This window comes from Rhinolophus sinicus, linkage group LG09 (genome assembly GCF_036562045.2).
Source record: "Rhinolophus sinicus isolate RSC01 linkage group LG09, ASM3656204v1, whole genome shotgun sequence".
In the NCBI taxonomy this organism is placed as follows: Eukaryota; Metazoa; Chordata; class Mammalia; order Chiroptera; family Rhinolophidae; genus Rhinolophus; species Rhinolophus sinicus.
The window spans coordinates 70,334,349-70,358,039 of record NC_133758.1 but is presented as its reverse complement, the minus strand read 5'-3'; the positions used below and the strand labels follow the sequence as shown (position 1 = coordinate 70,358,039).

General features: G+C 35.5%; 1 protein-coding gene across 4 annotated transcripts in view; it reads right to left on the bottom strand.

The window, feature by feature from the left end:
- The window catches only part of RELN (reelin), a 502,053-nt gene that overhangs the window by 170,017 nt on the left and 308,345 nt on the right, over nucleotides 1-23,691 (bottom strand). For all 4 annotated transcript variants that reach the window (XM_074340625.1, XM_074340624.1, XM_074340623.1 and 1 more), the window contains exons 12-16: nucleotides 16,118-16,269; nucleotides 5,435-5,547; nucleotides 3,880-4,088; nucleotides 3,009-3,137; nucleotides 1,926-2,035 (exon numbers count right to left, since the gene is read on the bottom strand). In XM_074340625.1, the coding sequence (XP_074196726.1) occupies nucleotides 1,926-2,035; nucleotides 3,009-3,137; nucleotides 3,880-4,088; nucleotides 5,435-5,547; nucleotides 16,118-16,269 (713 nt within the window). The remainder of the gene's footprint in view (nucleotides 1-1,925; nucleotides 2,036-3,008; nucleotides 3,138-3,879; nucleotides 4,089-5,434; nucleotides 5,548-16,117; nucleotides 16,270-23,691) is intronic.

The window sequence follows — 23,691 nt, the reverse complement described above, 5'->3', positions numbered from 1 at the left end:
TGAAAAATGAAAAAGTGATAACTAAGATTTGCTCTAGGATTTTCCATTTTGCTAAGAATCTCAGTACAAGTTCCAGAATACTTTCTTTACTCACTAGCAGGAGATAATTTTGCTGTGAAGTAAACAGCAGTAGGACATTGACCTGTTTTTCTCTCTGTGTTTGTTTTCCTTGACATATTTTTGGAATTCCATAGTGAGATGGGAAAGATTTCAGGGGTGCCCTTTGGCAAGCTGGCACACATTTCTCTTGGGAAGGAGTGAGTGTATGTCTTCTTCTTGCCTTATATAGAATCCAGAGAGCCGGTCCTGTCTTTGTGAAAGCCTCACGTATAGGATGATAACAGAATTGAAGAGATTCTGCCCCAAGTTTTGCATTTGACACACACTGCTAACCATGCTCATTTTATATATCCTTACCTTTTCTCATTCTACTCAAATCATGATGGTGGTCAGTATGTGTAGTCAACACTTTCAGATTTAGAATCATGTTGTAATAGCCTTCTTAGGGAAATTTAGGTATTCTTCTCAAAGGGTTGTATGTGCTTCATCGCATTCTTAATTTCCTCACATGTTTTACAAGTATTTTCATTACTGATTTTTCAATTTCTTTTATGATTATCAAAGTAGGATAAGTTCTTTATAGGACCTTTGAAATGTATGACAGTAGGAAAAAGTCATCCATAACCCAGCTAACCGGAGGGACATACTTATTCCCTGGAGCTAATTAACAGGTGTGGTAATTAAAATGCTAGGTATGCAAAATGCTCTATGAATTAAAAAAACTTCATTTTAACAAATTCATCTTTAGATGTTTTTGCAAATGCACTACGTTTATGTCCGTATCACTCATGTGGTCTTTGAAGTCTGGGACTTTTATTGGTCTTCTTTGAATACAGATTATTTAAAGAATTTATACCGGCACATCAGCAAATTATCTTCCCTGAAGTTAATGAGTTTTAAGAATTTATTTCATTGCATATCAATTTCTAAATTATTCAAAAGTAACAAAAGATTACTAAGACATGGAAGATCAGCATTAGACAACAGTATAGGCTTTTCCTGCCTATAAAATCCACCCCAAGTCAGTGGTTTTGCTAAATTTGCTAAAGTATTGACATCTTGTCCCTTGTTCCCTCATTTCCCCCCTCCTTGTCTCCTTCCTTGTCATATAACTCTTCAAATTTATGTACTCTCTGAAAACAGGAAAGCTATGAATCTGCCTATAATTAGAATTATTAAAAACAAAACAGCGTTGGCTATTAAAAACAAATACAAGAAATTTACAGCCATGCAATACAATACTTAAAGTATTTTCTCTCATGTGCTCTTATCATAAGTGATTACCAGCTTTATAGTTATGCAAAAATGAACAATTCACTTAAAAATGGAAGAACATAGAATATTTGTATTTATATCTAAATTTTTGTTTTATACTGTTTTCTGAAAAAGAGGTAGGAGTTTCACTTCTGAAGTTTCATTCTAGAGATGATGTGTCCTTATGTGTGGTGTCTGCATCTAAAAGATAAGCATTCCAGATGTTGTGGTAGTTACTAAGAGAAGAATGGGTCTTATTTTAATACATGCAGTATGGTAAGTATTTATGTTAATTTTGTAGAAAACATTCAAAAGAAATGCTAGGATATCCCTTGTCATCAACTGTGAATTTGAGTTTCAGGGCTTTATGCATTTTTAAATTGTGTATGTTGAAACATTCTAGCATCTAATATTGCTGACTCTGCTGTCTTTTTTTTCCCTCTGATTGTGCATCCCTGGGCTCTACTGGAATGCAAAGGAGAAAGGGAAGAAAGGGCGTTTAATGAATCACAAGACCATGACTTAGAAATGTGATTAAGTCTGTGCTGATGAACAAAAGCACAGGAAGACTCTGCATCAATGGCATGTGATTAAGATCGGCATAAACTAACCATTATCAATTGCCCACATGTTTCCAAGGATTGGTCCCGTTTGTCTCCAGCGAATTCTTGTGTCCCGGGTTAGTGCTGCATTAGGAAGGGGAATTGTTACTCGGTTCCACCTGCAAGAAATTTAGCAAAAAACAGCTCAACAACTATGTTCACATCTTTCAAATGTATTTTACATGCTTTTGATGTTCTAGTCTCTGTATGCTTGGAGTAGCCCAAAAGTTTGGTAATAAACTCTAAATTCACCTGTAGAGTTTGTTTTTATAGTTTTAAAACAGACATGTAACTTCTCAATGCATCCATATCACACTAGAATAGCAGGTTTATGCTTAACAGCAAATGATATTTATTTTGTTTTTAGACATACTTTTTATAAAGTTTTACATCAACACTCAGACTTTAGATAGCATTCTATGATAAGCACCTGTGCAGGTGGGTGCTGATTAGCATTGATTAGTTTTTATGTTTTGCTATCATGTAGTCCTATGCACATTTAAAGAAAGGCTAAGAAAAATATAATTCTCCACTTCATTTTGCTGTCCTTGGAAATACTTTTACTATTTATCCAGTGCTTATTCTGTAAAGTGTTTTACATAGTCATCTTTAATTCTCTTAACAGCCCTCAAAGGGGTGTATCATTGTCCTTAATTTATGTGGAAGAAGTAGAAAGAGTAAATATCATGACATGAGTAGATGGCAGAATCAGAATTTGAACCCAGGTTCAATTCCAAAGCTTAACTTTCTTTTCACTTCTCTATGTTGCACCTTTCCATAAGTAAGTATTCTGGCAATAAGCCTTTTGGCAATAACAACAGAATCACTATATAGAATTTCAATTTATGTAATTCAAAATATAAGAGCCAAGTACATAAAGAATGAATGAACCTACAATTGTGACCTTGCTTCAGATTTACCAAAATTCTTCTTCTTTTTTTTTTTTTTTTAAATGAGATCACTCCCAAATTAAATGAAAAAGAGAAGCCAACTTCCTTGCCTATTATGAGAAAAATCCTAGTCTCAGGCTTATTCATTGATTTTGAGTCTGCAACATACATTCAAATCTCTCGATATCTTAGAATGACTCACCCACTATAGTTTTCAGAGGCGTAGATAGTGCTGTGTGGGAGGTGGGGTCCGGCACAGATCTCAGGTAAACATTCGGTGTGGAGAAGGGACCAGGAACGCCCATGGTTGGTAGAGAACTCTAAGCTGACACTGATAACACCAGAACAAGCACAACAAGAAGAGGAAAAGATAACAAATACAATGAGATGACTCTTCTCTGGCTAAGTACATTAAACATCTGTAGAATTAGGGTAAAAAATTTTAAGATGTTGTTTTTGAAATGATTGTTTTCCCTTCTACTGAAGTCTGACCAGCCTTCAAAGGGCAAGCAGTAAAATGACTGCTATAGAAACTATGTGTTAAAGACAAAAAATAGTAACTTGAGTTTTTGCTCTTGAATCTGATGGATGGCAAGCCATTTGCCACATCTTACATGGCCACTCATCCAGTGAATGTGAGACTGACACAATTCTTAGAAAGGACATGAGCAACACTTTAGCAAGCGCAATGGAGAAGTCATAGCTCTTGACGTGCTAATTGATTTCTGTGACTGTTATTAGGGGGTCACCAACCAACATGAGATCAAGTGTTTTTTTCAGTTATTTGTTTTTTCTGCTCTCAGCATTCTTTCTGAATGTTTGGCTGCCACGGATGTGCAAACACCTGCTACCTAAGACCAAGCTCTTATAATAAAGTCACTTCTACCTAAAATCCATCCAATCATACTCTGCATACTGAAGAACTTCTCTTTTGGAGGAAGTGTGTATTTTATTAATGGATAGTTTATTAAAAATCCAGCCGAAAACCTATCGAGAAGTTGCTGGGATTTAATAGCCAAGTCGATGAGTTCATTTCTAATTAATTCACACAGTGACAAAACAGGGCTTCCTACCTGTTACCAGGCTGATGTGTTCCACATCCCAGATTAATGGAAAACTGTATCATGTGTGACATTGTAGAAGGCAGAACAGGTAAGACGTGGAAAAAATCTACAGCCCAGACATTCTTATTTTGTCCTTGATGGTTCTTTTGCTTGAGACAAAATTTAGTAGCAGGAGTCTGAAGTTCAGGATTGATGACTACAGAAACCAAAGATGGAACCTTCAAAATAAAGAAAACCAAAATCACTCATACCTCTCCGTATGTGAGTCTATGTGAATTTTCCTAGATTCAGTCTTGCAATTACCACGTACATAACTGCCATCTTTTAAGCACGAGGCAATGCCCTGTATGTTCTATTTGTTATTTCATGTAGAAGATGCTGTCCTCAGGGGGACATTCATTTTAGTCACTCAGAATTCCTCCATTGAAGACATCTAGAACTCTCTTTGTATGACTGATCTGGCCCTCTCTACAAGAAGATAAATTGGTGTAAGGTCTTTAAAAGTTGTCAAAGCATAGGTATCCATTTTACACACCTTAGCACAAGACAAATGTAAGTTGACATTTATACTTCATCATTAGTCTTCTTCTAAGGTTTTTTTGTACAGTACTAATAATGGTTTGCCAAACTAGGTATTCTGAAAATGGGATTCTACATAGAATCAGCCAGAGCCAATGAGTTAACCCATGCTAATTTTTACAATTGGTCCAGTCTGAAGCATGCCGATGGTCATACCAGGGGTAACTCTACCGAGTTACAGCTGGAAGAGTAGCCCATTGTGAAATCCTAAGTGGTGTAACGTGGGTGATCCTCACATGTGGAGTGAGCTAGATACTTTCTCTGTTGTTCCCTGTTCTAGCCTCATTGTTTATCTCCCATCTTCCTAACCATAACCATGAGATGCTAGATGCTAGCTGTGTTCAAGCTCTTTGAAGTCACTACGGTGCCATCAATGTGGAGAAAAGGCTAACTAATAATGAATATGTTGAGTGTAGTCTCAGTGTAAATAAATCTACAATTAGAAAAATATAATTTTATAGCTTATGACAAGAATCACACATTATTCTGAAGATGTTTGCAAATAACCAAAGCCAACACCTGTCCTAAGTCCAAAGGGTAACGGGAAAAGGTCAACTTTAGTGGCTCTAATTAGCAAAGAAAAAAAGAAGGTAATAATAATTAGTACTTCTACAATGTCTTCTTCCTAGGAAATCTCAAAATGCTGGATAAATATTCATTATGTCTGATAGCAAGACTGTGAGGCTGCATAACTAGAGCCACTTTTAGGGTTTTTCTTGGGAACAAGAATAACTGTGAATCAAAGTATTGGGCTCTGCCCTACTGTCTCTGATTGGCTGTAATTTATTATTTCTGATTAACCTCATTTTTCATTTGTATCAGGGGGAAAAGAAAAAAAGAATGTTAAAATGTCCATGTCACTTTTAAAGATACCTGGCAACTTCCTGGGCTGCTAGAAGAGAGAGTTATCCTCTAGCATGGCCTTTGTGATTTTGACGTTTCCCTCTGGAGAGGGGCCATTGGGCACAAGGACAAGCATGTGTACCTTATATGAGGAATAGGAAAGGGTATCCAGTGTAATGTGTTCTTTTCTCCCTTCAATTTTTGCATACAGGATGATATCATTTTCATGAGCATCTCCAGGGTCACAAATTCCTCCTGCACAAAACAAAAATTTTAAATTGTTAGTACCAACTTGTATCCACAAACATGTCAAATATAGTGTTAAGTTTCAGGACATAATTATAGAACCCAGCTGTCACTTAAGAATGACCAGACCCAAAGGTAACAGGACCCAAGGAAAAAATTGATGAAAATACTTCAGATAGGGCATGCCAAAGATCGAAGACTTGACATTTGTGAAGGCCAAAGTAACTATTTGCTTGATGAGATTACTCAAATAATAGTCTGCAACGAGTCATGACTGTCTGTCCATATTTTAACCCACATTAAAAAGATATGCTACTTTTCAGTAAACTATTACTTCCTCATATTTGAGATCTCTAAGGCCAAAGTTTAGAACCTATTGATTATGGCTTTAAAAAAAATGTGGTGACTCACTACATCAAAGATTTCCAAGGTAGTGTTACTGAAACTGTTACATGTAGTATTTTTAATGCTTTAGCACGTATTAGGTATTTGTGTTTTAAATGCAGTTCATTTTACATTTTTACTTTTGGTACCTCATTTGATTGTTGTAAGATAGACAGAGTGGTTTATTCCTTATCATTCTATTTTACAGTCATATGAAATGATGGACCATCAGAAGTGAGAGGTAATTGAGAGCATCCTGATGATGAAACTGAATAACAGAGCAGGTACCTGACTGAAGATCATTTAAGTAACTGGTGGAAAAGCCATGAGTTGATATTATGTCATTTAACCATTGCTACTCTAGTTTTTTCATTACTGCATTTGGCCAATAACCCTTACTGTTGCTGGCTTCTATCAGCTGTCTGCATAATATGGACTTGAAAGGATTACATATCTAACTCTCCCACACACCATTATCCTTCATAACAGCACCAACCACAATAACAAGAGTGTAGGTATGACATGGATTTCCTGGCAAATACTCAATCCCTAAGGTCCAAAATTTGTAACATTAACTTTTAAATTTTATTATCTTTCAAAAAAAATTACTCCAGTTCTTAAGTCAACCACCATCCATGCTATTTTTTATTTCTAGGCAATTTATGTTTCTAATACTCTAGGGTGACAATAAGGCAACATCAAAACTCTAGAATAACATTACCCTCTGAGAGTTCATCTAGTAAAATGCATTATTTGCTGGTTTTACTACATTAACTCTTAGATTACTCTTACAGATTCACATCTCTATGTAAAAATAAACAAACAAATAAATAAGTAAGCAAATAAATAATCGTGTCAATTACTATAAATGTCTGGCTTATTCTCAACCTGTGTAATGGGGGTCTATCTTAGGGAGAATTCACTGATATGTGATGCTAATTAAGAAAGCTAGAACCTAATCAGTACAAGAAAAATCATAATAACAGAAGTAGCTTGGTTGGCGGTATTTGTGAAGCATTGAAATCTGGCATGAAATCTGCTAGACATATATAACTTGGCATATAATAAATATTTACTGAGTTAAGTAATCTGAACTGAGAACAGAGAAGCCAGATACGGTGCCAATGTAGACCTCATCCTAATACATGTTTATTGTTCAAGAACAACAACCTGTAGAGAAAATCTCATGATTTTGACATCTGATTTACATACTTCTATGTTATGGTGAACATAGCTAGTAAAGCCATTCTAAATGACAGTCTCTGGGTGAAAACTAAATTCCCATTTTAAAAATGTAACTTCCTTACTGAGCACATTTTAAAGATTTACCAAAAATTTTTTTTTAAAAAAGGTGAAAGGTTACATATAGGCAGTGTGGGTTTAAAGCACCATACCCAAAGATACAGGAATGGAACCATCTGTTCTCTCTCATTTCATTAATTTCCTTCAGTAAATCTTCCCTGCTGTCTTAAGAAAAGTTCGTGAACTGCACCTGTCTTTCAGAGAGAATTGAAACGCACGTAGGAGCTCATTCAGCCCAGGACGACAGAAGAAGAAAGTCCAAAAGGAGCCAAGACTGGAAAACGATGACAGACTTTATCTGCAAGATCCCTCTGGGGGCAATTTATCATTTCTGTGAAGTTTCAGTGACAGCAGTTCCTACAGAAGGATGTGGATTCTTCTTCAGCTTCATATGTTTTGATGTATTGTGGAAAGGTGGGACTCAAGGGGCATTTCGTACAGCAATTAAAGTATCGGAGATTTCAATGAAAAGTAGATGGACAATCAGTTATAAAATATTTTAAATTCTGTTTTAAGTAGCTTTCAAGATACTTATTTATATTAGGAAATTGATTTTGTTATTTACTATGTGTAGGACATTGGGTTACAAGGAGAAATAAACTCCAACCTCAAAAAGTTTGTAATTTAGCAAAGAAAACAAGACTAATACATGAAAGAATGGTAATTAGCAGTGAACCCTGTTGTGTTGCCTTAATTGCAGTCCCCATTCAAAGAAAAGAGATACAAGTGTCAGCTAAAAGAGCCGGGCATATGGAAGACGCTCAATAAAGATTGACTGGAGAAATAATAAATGAATGATGGATGTTAGGTTATTTATTTTCTTCTTCTTCACTGCATTCTGGCTCTAAGAACAATGCTAGATCCTGGTTTTAATGAATTTGTGTTGAATAAGTGAATGTATGGATGAAGGAGACAGGCCTTGAACCAAATTTTGAAAGTTGAGCAAATCTTCCAGAAATGGTAGTCACAGTAGATTGATATGAACCAAGAGAAGAAACCAGGAAGAAAATATAGACAGGGCCCGAGTGGGAAGGGAACATGCATGGTCTGGTCTAGATTAACCATCAGCCACTGATTTTCCTACGGTGCCATGTTTAATGAAGGATTACGTATAAACTATCCTGTCTTAAATCGCTTCCCATATTGCTTTCTTCTCCATTTAGTCTTTTCTGTAGGTCCAGTCTCATTTGACCCCACTGCCCTGCTCTCTCCTCTTCTAGCCTGAAAACACCATCGCTGGATTCTGCTTTCTCCTCAAGAGGCACACTGCATTCTTTTTTCCTGTTTACTGAAGAACTTCTTGCAGGAGAGATCTTTTTTTTTTTTTTAACAGGACTTTATTGGGGAACAGTGTGTACTTCCAGGCCTTTTTCCCAAGTCAAGTTGTTATCCTTTCAATCTTACTTGTGGAGGATGCCGTTCAGCTTCAAGTTGTTGTCTTTCCAGTCTTAGTTGTGGAGGGCGCAGCTCAGCTCCAGGTCCAGTTGCCGTTTTCTAGTTGCAGGGGGCACGGACCACCATCCCTTGCGGGACTCGAACCGGCAACCTTGTGGTTGAGAGGATGCACTCCAACCAACTGAGCCATCCGGGAGCTCAGCAGCAGCTCAGCTCAAGGTGCTGTGTTCAATCATAGTTGTAGGGGGCGCTGCCCACCATCCCTTGCGGAAGTCGAGGAATCGAACCGGCAACCTTGTGGTTGAGAGCCCACTGGCCCATGTGGGAATCGAACCAGCAGCCTTTGGAGTTAGGAGCATGGAGCTCTAACCGCCTGAGCCACCGGGCCGGCCCAAGATCCTCTTTCATTGACACCTGTCTTTAAGTATTTTAACTCCAGGTACTTTGGCTTCCCAGGAACCATGCCACCGGCATCACTGGTGGGCTCTCAGCCCCGATGCCGGGTGACCTCTCTCTCTGCAGAATCCCTACACTGCTGATCACCTCCCTGTCGTCCCACTCTCTTGCCTTCCTCCTTTAGTGTAGCATGATACCTTCCGCCTGCATTTCCTTTCTCAGTATCCTTTGTCTACTCCTCTCTTTCCACCTAACACCTAGACGAGGGTCCTCCCTAAGAATTTTTCATTTTGTTTGCTTATACTGCCTTTTGCTTGGGAGAACACAGCAACTCCAGGGCTCATTATCACCTGTATGCTGTTGACTTTCGAATCTGATTCAGATGCTGAGTAGCATTTCTACCTTCATAAAGCCTTCCAGAAGCCTCACCCTCAACGTATCAAAATCTCCTCCACACATGTCCTTTAGTTATGTTTTCGACATTTCCTATTTGGGAAATGGTACCATTCTTCCAGTCATTCAGGAGAGAGTCTGTGTCCTCTCCATACTGTCCTCACAATCCCCACAGTAATCGGGTATGCACTTCAGCTGGTTCCTTCTCTTCAGTTATTTATTCCCTGTCCCCTCCTTCACATTATTACCACCACCACTGCCGTAATTCCATTGTTACTTGGACTAGTGCAGTAGCCTCCTAAATTAGGATTGCCATATAAAATACATTGCATAAACAATATTTATACAAAAAATTATTCGTTGTTTATTTGAAATTAAAATTTAAGTAGGCTGTTCGTTATTTCCTCTTAAATCTGGGAACCCTACCCTTACGGTCTCCTGCCCTCTAATTTCTCATTATTTCAGTTTTTACTCCACACTCCTTCTAGAATCGTCTTTCTAAAACACAGCTGAGAGCACATTACATAGCTGACAGGAATCACCTGATAGCCCCAAGTTGCCTAGAGAGAGAGAACCTGAACTCCTTAGTATGATATTAAAGAAAATCACCACTCTGGCTCCGTTTCGCCTTCTTAGCTCCATTTTATATCTTTCCATTCAGCTATATCGGGAAAATCAGCTTCAAACATGTCATGTATTTTTATACTTGTGCTTTTTCTCAAAACGATGGCTTAGATTCGAACTTCTCCCCTTAAATTTAAATCATGTCCATCCTTTGTGGCCAAGTTCCAATACTATCTCCATGGAGCTTTACTCTAATCCTTCCACAGCAATTAGCCACAGCTTCCTCTACACTTTCATAGTAATTTCATTCCATTAGAGGCCATTGCATTCTCCCTTATAGTACTTATGGGCAAGGATCCTGTCTAGGAAATTTTTATAATAAAAAAACAAAGATATGTTGAGTTATAATTATTTTTTAGGCACTGTTTTGAGGGTTTTGCATGTCATTGATAAGCAACTCTGTGATTTTGGTACCATTAGTTTTCCCATTTGTATTCTCCATATACCCTAGCTCAGTGCTTTAGAATTCGATAGGAATTCATTAATTTTTTAAATTGAATGGAGATGCTTTTATTTGGGATTATGTACTTTGGGCTCATTCAAATGAATGTTTCCCTTATAGTCAATATTATTTTAATTGATTCATTAATAATCTGCTGTGCACCAGAAATAATTAAAGATGACTTAATCTCTTATATGAAAATGACATTCCCTTATGTAAAGGCACTAAATTGAGTTGATTTGCTATGATTCACTATGAAAAAAAAAATCAAGAATTCAAACACATTATGTGAAAATGGTAAAAATGAAAAATATTTAGATTAGCATACTAAATGTTTATTACAATTTTTTGGGGGAGGGGGAGGCTTAAGGTTTCCCAGGAATCACTCAATGAACTGAGAGCCAGTTTGAATTCTAATTATTTAAAGGAAATGATAATTCTATTCTTAATTTTTTGAGGAACCTCCATAGTGTTTTCCATAGTGGCTATACCAATTTACATTCCCACCAACAATGTATGAGGGTTCCTTTCTCTCCACAACCTCTCCAACACTTGTTCTTACTGGTCTTGTTGATAATACCCATTCTAACAAGTGTGAGGTGGCATCTCATTGTGGTTTTGATTTGCATTTCCTTAATAGCTAGTGAAGTTGCGCATGTTGTCATATCTGTTGGCCATTGTATGTCTTCCAGGGAGAAATGTCTGTTCAGGTCCTCTGCCCATTTTTTAATTGGATTGTATGTTTTTTGTTAAGTTATATGAGTTCTTTATATATTTTGGGTATTAGTCCCTTATCAAAGGTGTTGTTTGCAAATATCTTCTCCCATTCAGTTGATGGCCTCTTTGTTTGTTGATAGTTTCTTTTGATGTGCATAAGCTTTTTAGTTTGATATAATCCCATTCATTTACTTTTGCTTGCCTTTGAGGTCAAATTCATAAAATCCTCTCTAAGACCAAGGTCCATAACTTTAGTACCTATGGTTTCTTCTATGCAATTTCTTGTTTCAGGTCTTATATTAAGGTCTTTGATCCACTATGAATTAATTTTGCTGTATGGTGACAGACAGCAGTCTAGCTTCATTCTTTTGCACATGGCTTTCCAATTTTCCCAGCACCATTTATTGAAGAGGCTTTGTTTTCTCCATTGTATGCTTTTGGCTCCTTTGTCGAAAATTATTTGCCCACATATCTGGGTTTACTTATGGGTTCTCAATTCTGTTCCATTGGTCTGTGTGTCTGTTTTTCTGTCAGTGCCACCCTGTTTTTCATTACTGTCATTTTGTAGTATAATTTGAAGTCATGGAGTTACCAGACGACTCAGCAATACCTCTTCTGGGTATCTAACCCAAAACTCTGAAAACAGTTATCTGTAAAGATATATGTACCTCTATATTCACTGCAGCATTATTCATGGTGGCCAAGACATGGAAACAACTGAAACGTCCTCTGACAGATGATTGGATAAAGAAGATACACACACACACACACACACACACACACACACACACACACAGGAATATTACTTAGTCATAAGAAAAGATGAAATAATTGCCATTCGCAACAACATGGATAGATCTTGAGATTATCATGCTAAGTGAAATAAGTCAGACAGAAAAAGTTGAGAACCATATGGTTTCATGCATTTGTGGGATATAAAATTGAAAGCAACAAAAAACAAGACAAACAAATAAACAAAAAACTCGTAGACACAGACAATTTAGTGGTTACCAGAGAGAAAGCAGGGGAGGTAGAAAAGGGTAAAGGGGATCAAATATATGGTGACAGAAGAATATTTGACTGGGTGGTGAACACACAATGCAATATACAAATGATGTATTAGAATCATATACTTGAAACCTATATAATTTTATTAACCAATGTCACCCCAATAAATTTAATAAAAAAATTAAAAAAAATTTATTGGGGTGACAATTGTTAGTAAAACTACATAGATTTCAGGTGTACAATTCTGTATTACATCATCTATAAATCCCATTGTGTGTTCGCCACCCAGAGTCAGTTCTCCTTCCATCACCACATATTTGATCCCCCTTACTCTCATCTCCCATCCCCCACCCCCCTTACCCTCTGGTAACCACTAAACTATTGTCTGTGTCTATGAGTTTTTGTTTCTCATTTGTTTGTCTTGTTCTTTTGTTGTTTTTGGTTTATATACCACATATCAGTGAAATCATACGGTTCTCTGCTCTTTCTGTCTGACTTATTTCGCTTAGCATCATACTCTCAAGATCCATCCATGTTGTCACAAATGTTCCTATATCATCTTTTCTTACCGCCGAATAGTATTCCATTGTGTATATATACCACAACTTCTTTATCCATTCATATATCAAAGGACATTTTGGTTGTTGCCATGTTTTGGCTACCGTAAACAGAGCTGCAATGAACATTGGAGCACACGTGTCTTTATGTATAAATGTTTTCACATTTCTTGCATAGATACCTAGGAGAGGGATTGCTGGGTCATATGGTAATTCTATTCGTAATTTTTTGAGGAACGTCCACACTGCCTTCCATTGCGGCTGCACCAGTCTGCATTCCCACCAACCGTGTATGAGGGTTCCTTTTTCTCCACAGCCTCTCCAACACTTGTTACTATTTGTCTTGTTGATGATAGCCATTCTGACTGGGGTGAGGTGATATCTCATTGTGGTTTTGATTTGCATTTCTCTGATGATTAGTGATGTTGAGCATTTTTTTCATATATCTATTTGCCATTTGTATGTTCTCTTTGGAGAAATGTCTCTTCAGGTCCTCTGCTCATTTTTCAATCGGGTTGTCTGTTTTTTTGTTGTTGAGTTTCATGAGTTCCTTGTATATTTTGGATATTAGCCCCTTATCGGAGGCACTGTTTGCAAAAATCTTCTCCCATTCAGTTGGTGGCCTCTTTATTTTGTCGATGGTTTCTTTTGCTGTGCAGAAGCTTTTAAGTTTCATATAGTCCCATTCATTTATTTTAGCTTTTACTTACATTGCCTTTGGAGTCAAATTCATAAAATGCTCTTTGAACCCACGGTCCATAAGTTTAGTACCTATGTTTTCTTCTATGCAGTTTATTGTGTCAGGTCTTATGCTTAAGTCTTTGATCCATTTTGAATTAATTTTGGTACATGGTGACAGATAGCAGTACAGTTTCATTCTTTTGCACGTGGCTATCCAATTCTCCCAGCACTATTTATTGAAGAGGCTGTCTTTCCTCCATTGTATGTTTTTAGCTTCTTTGTCAAAAATTATCTGTCCACATTTATGTGGTTTTATTTCTGGGTTTTCAATTCTATTCCATTGGTCTACGTGTCTGTTTTCCTGCCAATACCATGCTGTTTTGATTACTGTAGCCCTGTAGTACAAACTAAAGTCAGGGAGTGTGATACCTCTAGTATTGTTCTTTTTTCTTAGGATTGCGTTGGCTATTCGGGGTCTTTTGTGGTTCCAAACAAATCTGATGATTTTTTGTTCTATTTCTTTAAAAAATGCCATTGGGATTTTGATGGGGATTGTATTAAATCTGTATATTGCTTTGGGTAATATGGCCATTTTAACTATGTTGATTCTTCCAATCCATGAGCACGGAATGTCTTTCCATTTCTTTGTGTCTTCTTCAATTTCTTTCAAAAATGTCTTATAGTTTTCAGCATATAGGTCCTTTACATCCTTGGTTAAGTTTATTCCTAGGTATTTTATTTTTTTTGCTGCAATTGCAAAAGGAATTGTTTTTTGTATTTCTTTTTCTGTGATTTCATTGTTAGTATATAGGAATGCAATGGACTTTTGTACGTTGATTTTGTAGCCAGCAACTTTACTGTATTCGTTGATTGTTTCTAATAGCTTTTTGGTGAAGTCTTTAGGGTTTTCTCTATATAGTATCATGTCATCTGCAAAGAGTGATAATTTGACTTCTTCATTCCCAATTTGGATGCCTTTTATTTCTTTCTCTTGCCTGATTGCTCTGGCAAGGACTTCCAACACTATGTTGAAAAGCAGAGGTGATAGGGGACATCCCTGTCGTGTTCCTGAACGTAGAGCAAAGGGCTTCAGTTTTTCACCATTAATTATGAGATTAGCTAAAAAAATTTTTTAAATAAAAAAAATTAAAAGAAATGAACTCTGGGTATTTATTTATTTATTTTCTAATTAAAATTTGTTGGGGTGACAATGGTTAGTAAAATGACATAGGTTTCAAGTGTACAATTCTGTAATATATCATCTGTATATCACATTGTGTGTTCAACACCCAGAGTCAGTTCTCCTTCCATCACCATGTATTTGACCACATTTACCCTCATCTACCACCCCCCACCCCCTTATTCTCTGGTAACCACTACACTATTGTCTGTCTCTATGAGTTTTGTTTATTTGTTTGTCTTGTTCCTTTGTGGCTTACAGTTTTATATCCCACATATCAGTGAAATCATATGGTTCTTGACTTTTTCTGTGTGACTTATTTTGCTTAGTATTATATAATAAAATAATCTCAAGATCATCCATTTTGTCACAAATGGCACTATTTCCTCTTTTCTTATGGCAGAGTAGTATTTTACTGTGTATATATACCACATCTTCTTTACTCAATCATCTGTCTTTAAATATGCAAATAATTTCAGTCAAGGTGAAGATATCCTTATGGTAGGAAGATTACATTATTATATTTTATATAACTTCTTTGTTGTAAAACAGGTCATATTGGAAATGAGGTGGTACTGCATACGCAAAGTGTTGGAGAGCATAATACAATCTAAGGTTTACCATCCACTCTGCACTGTAGGAAGTGAGGAAAGTGAGAAAAAGAAATAGCCAGTGCTGATGCCTATGCTCAGGACGCCTGTTTGTCCTGATGAATTGAAGTCTTTTTAGCGAGATCAAAGGTTGACAATGTTTATTTCCTGTTTAACTTCCAGGTGTTGCCTGTGCTTTTCCAGTCACTCAGCAAAGAAGGCATGTGACAGCCACTCACATTTCTGGAATGACATCCAGAGAAAGAACTATAGTTCTTGTTGACTAAAATGATAAATTTGAGAGGTCACTAATTTCAACCCCTTAAATCCTCCGAGGTATTTTTCCAAACTTTCCAAACTGCTTATTTGCTCTACAATAATTTGATAAAAACACATCTTATGAATACATTTTTTCTTTACGTGTTTTCCAACCTATTAGAGAATAGATAATATTATTAAAGTACTATAAAATATTATAAACCTGTTTCTTTCTTAGCTTCCTGTAACAAAAGAGTTATGCAATGATGAGATATCCATGAAAACAAATGACTCACCTGGGTGATTGTGCTTTTGAAAGTTAGAGGCTTTGGAAGGGAGTTGCTTTGTTCTTAGCTTCTCTCCCATTGTATTTTCAGCTATGACCATTGAGGGAAAGTTGAGAGGAAAGTATTATGGCATTTTGTCTTCAGGCCTAGACATGGCATGCCAGGACTAGCGCTCTTACAGGATAATGGTGCCAGCAGGGCTGGTCTGAAGCTGGTGTGAGCACCACAGGCTTTTGCTCAACCAACAGAACTCATATTTCATTAATTTTCATTTTATACTATATATGACAATCTCATTTCCTCAGGAATAGGTGCTGGCCTAGAATCTGCCCTGGGTCAACAACATTTGTTCAAACTGTACCTACCCATAACAAAGTAAAACCTCAGGTTCCCATAACCAGTCATGTCCATGTATGGAGTGCATAATTTCCTCTCTCCATCTTTGACGAAGACCACTGATAAACCTGATTCTACTGTTCCACATTCCGTACCAATGATGGCTCCCAAGATGTCCCACCTCAAAAAAACAAAATGAGAATCGTTAAGAGTTAGAATATTAAGTCAAAGCTTGATAGAGTATAACATTTGATTTTTAATGAGGAACACTTACTTAATATTGAATAATTCTGAAATAAAAATGTAGTACTACAGATTTTAGGTAATGAGCAAACTTAAACACGCTTCAGTCACAAATATGTTTTTTTCCACAGAAGGATAAATTTAATCAATACTATGTCTAGAGTGTTTACTACATGATAGCCTTTATTGTCAAAGCATTTATAGTTGAGGTGGGAAATCAAATTTGAGAAAACAGGGAACTAAAAAAACAGTATCACAATATCGTAAGTACTCATATGGTGTTTTACACATTAAAAAATAATTATAGAATAAAAAGCCATAAGAGCTGGCAAGAGTCTAGAAAATTTTCAAAAAGGAGATGGGATTTAAACTTGTGAAATAGGTATTTGGATATGTAGGAGAGGATAAAAACATTTACTATTTAAAAACTCTTGTTTCTCCTTAGTATTTATTTCTAGTCATGCCTAATTTGGTCATTGCTAGTCACACAACTAGCTTGCCTACAGATGGAGAAAACTTGGACACACAGAGTAAACAGCTTGCCTAAGGCTAATTGGCTGTTTGGCTATAAAGTGAGATCTTCTGATTCTTAGTTTGTTGTTATTTTAGTAGTTACATTTTTAAAGAGGGAACTGTGTCAGGATGATTATATTGAACTATTCCAGTTTATAATAGATTTGTGACCAAAATGTTCAGGAAATGCCTATTGTTTTGTATTTTAATAGATTATATCAATCATTCAACACCACAATAAATACCTTTTGAAGCAGCTCTTAATAGTATCGGACCACTGTAAATTAACCAGGAACCTCAATTGATTCATACAAGAAAATTTCACACTGGTTCATCGATCTTTTATTTGCTCCATTTATCCAAATTAAACCACTCAGCCTACTGATCCACAAAACAAGTTAAGGTTATAAATGATGCATATGATGACCCCTTTTAGTTATCTATCTACTTTAGAGCATTTTAAAATTAAAAATTAAATTTAAAAAGATGGAATTGTCACGGACTAAAAGAACCTTCTATTCAAGTGAGCAATGAGATTAGCAGTCTTTTTGTCTTAATTATTAGTTATAAACAAGTGGTTCTAGATTAATCTAAATAAATTATTTTCACGACCTCTACTACAGAGTTGTGTGAGATAAAATTCAGACTTTGTATTTCTTTTCAATCTTTAAAGTCCAACATATTCTAATTTTTCCTACTCTACCTGTTGGAAGATAACAAAAGTAAAAGTATTTTCTTTAGAAACCCAAATATTTACAATCAACTGAAATGGAAAATTTAGTCCACTATGAAGAGAAAGAAGCTGAGAGAGGTCTGAAAAATCATTTTGTAAGTCTCACTACTATGAATAAATTATCTTGAATTTATTAAAAATTCAGTAGGAGCCTATTGTAACACAAACTCATTCTTTCATGAATCTATATAAACACTGGCTGAGCTTAGCTGAAGGGAAAGTACCCTAGAGGGGATTGCAGAGCTCCATCAGCGGCTGGGGGTTTAGGGAGGACCTTTCACTCCCTGAGCATCAAAGTTCTGATCTCCAAGGCCGCAAAACTGCAGTCATTGCCAGTTACAAAAATGATGTGGTCCCCAACTCTCTCCTAATATAACAATTATAAAACATGAAACAAAATGATAACATAACCAAATCTTGGAGGCAAGCAGTGGTATTTGAGGAGCTCTATAATGTTAGCATTGCTATTTCCTTGAAATAGGAGTGTTAGTTCTCTATGATTTAAATTATGTTTTCCCCATGGAAATGTGGTTCTATGTGAACTGAATTTGAAGAGATGTCTGCCTGGGGGTAGAGCTCTCTACAACATAGCAATTTATATTGATTCTTTGATGACTAATTCTAAAAAAAAAAAAAGCCCATATTATTTATTATAAATAAGTGGTATCTATTATTTATTATGGAGTAGGATGAAGTTGGAACACAGAAAAAAGTTTAATAATCAATAAAATGCCCCAAGACAACTTTTTTGCTCAGAAGGGGCAAGATCACAATAATATTAAATTTATATATTTAAAATACAACTTTCTACTTTTTGTGCCAATAAAAAGAAATATTTTTGTAAGCAAAAATAATTTAAAGGAGTTTCTTAACTGGAAAGCTGATGGTTCTCCCTATTAGCTGTGTTGGAATGGTTTGAGAATAAAATTAATTACGTTTTAATCAGCTCAAACTTTGATACTTTTAAGAATGAGATGGAGAATAGAGCTTAAATGTTCTTATTTAAAAAATAAATATGTGAGGTGATGGATGTGTCAATTACTAGATGGATAAAAGCCTTTCACAATGTATATGTGTCAAATCACCACGATGCACACTTTAAAAAGCTTACAATTTTAAATGTCTCAATCAATTATATCTAAATTATGAATCACATCTCAATAAAGCTGAAATTTAACAAAAATTTCTTTCAGGAGCTTGAAAAACAGAACATTATATATTTTTTGAAGGAAAATTGGGCAGTAACTATCAAAATGAAAATTACATACATACACACACACACATATATATGTATATGTACATATACATGTCTGAGTCTCTATTTTTCTTTTCCTTTTAGAAATACTTTAACAAGTATACGTAAAAAATTTATTACAAAAGTCTTTGTCTATCACTAAGGGTTAAGTTAGATAAACTAGTACCAGTTTCAATAAACTGCCTTTTCGAAATAACGACCTACATTTACTGACTAGAACAGACATTCTAGTGTTCTTAAAGTTTGAAAAACAGACATTCATAACATGTTCTTAAAGTTTGAAAAAATGAAGTTGCAGTGTAGTGTGTAAAATGAAATTCTGGTGGGTTTTTCTTTTTTCTTTTTGGTATCATCATAGAAAAGTCTGAATGAATATATGCCAGTGTGTATGCCAATATTTTAACAGTGAGAAAGGAGATTAGCATGGGGAAATTTTGATTTTGATTTTAAATGTTTGCTCTGCAATAAGCAAATAATATTCAGATAAACCATAAGGAAAGACATTTAACTTATATGCACTATAATTCAGAATGAAAACTTAAACATTCTCATTATAGGTTGAGGAAAATACTAAGAATACGAACACAGGCAATATAGGTCTTATTTTTTAATCAGATATTTTCCTATTATTATTGGCATAAAAGAGTCTAAAGGTAGTGGAACACTTCACATTATCTATAAAAAACTGTTTTATTACATTTTCCAGAATATATTAAACCAAGTTGGCAACTTCAGGTTTGAACTAAGATATAGAATAAAGCCTAGCTAGAAGATCCCATAATTGCCAAATTCATCGGTTTTTAATCTACTATGAATTCTCTGAGGGTGAATAAGTTTGTTATATCCATAACGTCTCTATTTGGATGAATTTTCTGATATTTAATAAGGGATGTGCCATAGGTAAAGATCCTTCCACATTAATTTATATTCATGAGGTTTATCTCCAGAATGAGTCCTGTGATGTCTAGCAAGGTGTACTCTTTGACTGAAGGCTTCTCCATCTCCATCGCATTTATAGGTTTTCCTCTAGCATGACAGCTTAGGTGAAGGAAAAAGATGAGCTCTGTTTGAAGGCTTTCCTGCATGTACTGCATTTCAAAAATTATTTTCTTCAATTGGTTCTACTGCATTTCATTCAAATTCAATTTTGTTTAAGGTTTTTATCACACACGTTGTTTATTTATATTCTTGTTGGATTAATATTAATAAAAAATATTGGCTTTAGAATGGTAGAAAATATTCAGCTTTCTCACCAATAAGAAAGAAATATGACCTATGCTAGAGAATGTTTGAGAAAATAATGTACTGCCTGGGACACTACAGTCTCAATGAATGTTAGTTTCCTTTTCTGCCCCCTGTAAATAAAATGTAGTGCTATTTTTGTTTTAAAATAAGTCAAAGTAGAAATTAAAATGAATTTCTAGATTATAATATTTTTATTATTTCATACTAGAATTAGCAGAGAAACAATCTTGGACAAAGGTGCAATATGGTATGCAGTGTTCTTGCTTAAATATCTTTAAGTAAGGGGATGCTTAACTGAAAGAAAGACTACATTTAATCTACCTTGTAGGGCTTTTGTAACATTTAAGATTTTGGCTATAATCTGTCTGGGCCCCTAAATTTATTATTTATGTTATCTAAATGGTCAAGTATGTTTTGCTTTAATAGAAATAAACATGCTTGTAAAAAAACAACAAAAAAGACCCATTTAATATAATGTAAACTTAGACTGGCAATATATCTTCAATTCACTTATCCTGAATTATAAGCTTAAATAAAATCCCTCTTTAACTTTGTAAGCATTCGTGAAAAGTCTTCTAATCAGAGGTAACATAATTCTTCTGGGTAGGACAGAGGGAATAATTTGTAGAAAATAACAAGAAGATGCTCAAAACTGTTCTGAAGAGTTCTAAATCATTTTAAAGCCTATCTTTAATAAAACATCAATTCACATTGAAGAGGCTATAACAGAAATTGTTCTTGTTGGTCTATATGCAGTTTCAACTTTCAATGTTTATATGGAAGATTTGTTGGTACCATCTCCCTGGTACAAGGAATCCAATACAAAATCGTTTTATTTGATTTTATATTACTTTTATTCTTAATTTTACTCCACTAGATAGCATTAAATTTTAAGATAGAAATTTTTGAATCAGTTGTAGGTGTGTCCCATTTTGCAAGCAATGTCTTTAAAATATTTAAATAACACTTTGCATGCATTTCGAGCTCTCTATAATAAATCACCTCTCCGACCCTAAGTTATGGCTGACCATTTGTGGAAACCATTTGACCTGTGCTCAATTTTTTTTCTGCAATCTTAGATAAGCTGTTTTTAAACATATTTCTTGAAAGAGCTTCTTTAGAGCAAATTTATAATGCAGTTAATAGGGTGTGGATGGTAGTATAACCGGACTGTTAGGACTAGAAGTTGGACAGAATTACAAATAAGTTAGCATCTAAGAGACTATTCTCTCTGACCATTTGAAAAAGTCAGCAAGGCCAAAGATAGCAAAGGATATTTGATCCCAGGGTAAGTCCTATTTGCTCTCTGGCATATTTTCCGTGTCTTGTTGATGTGTGGGAATTCTGGGTATTCTGTCATATACAGGAAGTATTTGCCAGTAGATGCTTTTTGTTTTTATTTTTTAATTAGGGGAAGACTCTTCACAAAGTGATGGTTATGGCTTCGAAAAGGACACTTGCATGAGTTATTCTAAGACGTACAGTTGGAAATATTTTTTTTTGAAGTTTAAAGGAAGAAATTCAATTTTCTTTTTCAATTATGATAGCAATATTCTCATTATTGAAAAACTGGAAAACACAAATAGAAGAATAAAAAATCACCCATAACCACACTACTCCAGAGACAAGCACAATCATAATATTTTAGTGTATTTACTTCAAATATTTTTAAATGTATATTTCCAGATAGTTGTGATAATATTGTATACATGTTTTTGTATTCTGCCCCTTTTCACTTACATTAACAATGTACACGTTTTCCACTTTCTTATTAACTCTATATACAGGCCATATAATATTTTTTTATGTACATGCCAAGCTGTATTTAATCATTATTCTATTGTTGGATGTCAAAATACAGTAGCAGATACTTTTATTACCTAGCCCACTTAATGTCCCTGAGGAATTAAATGTTCAATTCCCTAATGTTCCTGGATGTGTTCTAGAGTACAGATAACCCCAAGCTATGCAAGTTCTGCTCTTCCTTCCTATAAACTCCTGGATATTCAGGACTGTCTTATGGTCAGTGTGGATCATGTGATCTACCAAGGAAGGAATATGGAAATCAAAGACATGATGAAGAAGTGGGCATCTGAACATTTTGGTGCCAGCACCCTACTCTGATTCCTTCCACAGAAAAGTCCTATCACTGGCCAGTGTTGTGCCAGGCTGTTGGGAATTAAATCATTTCAGAATTCAGATTTCATTCTCTTTTTTCCTGTGACTTTAGTAAAGTGGGTCCTCTCTTGGATAGGGAGCCAGTTGCTGTATTCTGGATGCTCATATGGACAGCTGGTTTGCAGAGCGGGAAGGGGCTATTAACCAATTCAAGAATGGCAGTGTCAAGAGCCAAAATGGCCGGTAAATGAGCTGCAAATTACAGGAGGGTTTAGAACTTCTATGAATGAGTTCCAGAACAACTTTTGCATGTGGAGCTTATTTTCTTTATTTGAAATATTACTGTCCATATTTTTCGAAGATAAAAATAAATAGAAAGCAATGCTAGAACCTAGGTCAAAAACAAAGCAGAACAACTAAGAAGTAATCAGTGTCTTATAACAGCTTGCAGCAAGTTTACTCTGATCCATTTTAGCACTTGCATGGTTTTTTTTTTAGATTTTATTGGGGAAGGGGAACAGGACTTTATTGGGGAACAGTGTGTACTTCCAGGACTTTTTTCCAAGTCAAGTTGTTGTCCTTCCAATCTTAGTTGTGGAGTGTGCAGTTCAGCTTCAAGTTGTTGTCTTTCCAGTCTTAGTTGTGGAGGGTGCAGCTCAGCTCCAGGTCCAGTTGCCGTTTTCTAGTTGCAGGGGGCACAGCCCACCATCCCTTGTGGGACTCGAGGAGTTGAACTGGCAACCTTGTGGTTGAGAGCCCACTAGCCCATGTGGGAATCGAACCGGCAGCCTTTGGAGTTAGGAGCATGGAGCTCTAACCGCCTGAGCCACCGGGCCGGCCCAGCACTTGCATGGTTTTAAAAGATATCCAATTATCATTTGACTAACATTGTCTTTTTTCTTAATGACATATTTCATTGGTTTATTTAGGGGTTTCATTGGCCTATTTAATTTTGTTTGTTTTCTTTTATACCTCATTAATTAATAAGAGCATAATTTTCTTTGAGCACCACTTTGGTCATATCTCATTACTGACAGTAATTATAGCTGAAATAACAACCAATTTTTAAGTTTTTTGATTATTTATTATGTGCTATGCATTGTGCAAAGTGCTGTACATATACTGTTGCATGAAATATTCCTTTTTATGGGATAAAGACAGTTTATTTAATAAGCGGTGCTGGCAAAACTGGACAGATAGATGCAAAAAAAATTGGACCACTTTCTTACACCATGTATAGAAATAAACTCAAAATGAATTAAAGAGTTAAATGTTAGACCTGAAACCATAAAACTCCTAGGAAAAAAACATACGTTGTAAACTCAATGACATTGCTCTTATCTTTTTGGATATGTCTCCTCGAGCAAGTGAAACAAAAGCAAATTAATGGTACTATATCAAACTAAAGTTTCTGCACAGCAAATGAAACCATCGACAAAACGAAAAGACAACCTACTGAATGGGAGAATATATTCGCCAATGATACATCTGATAAG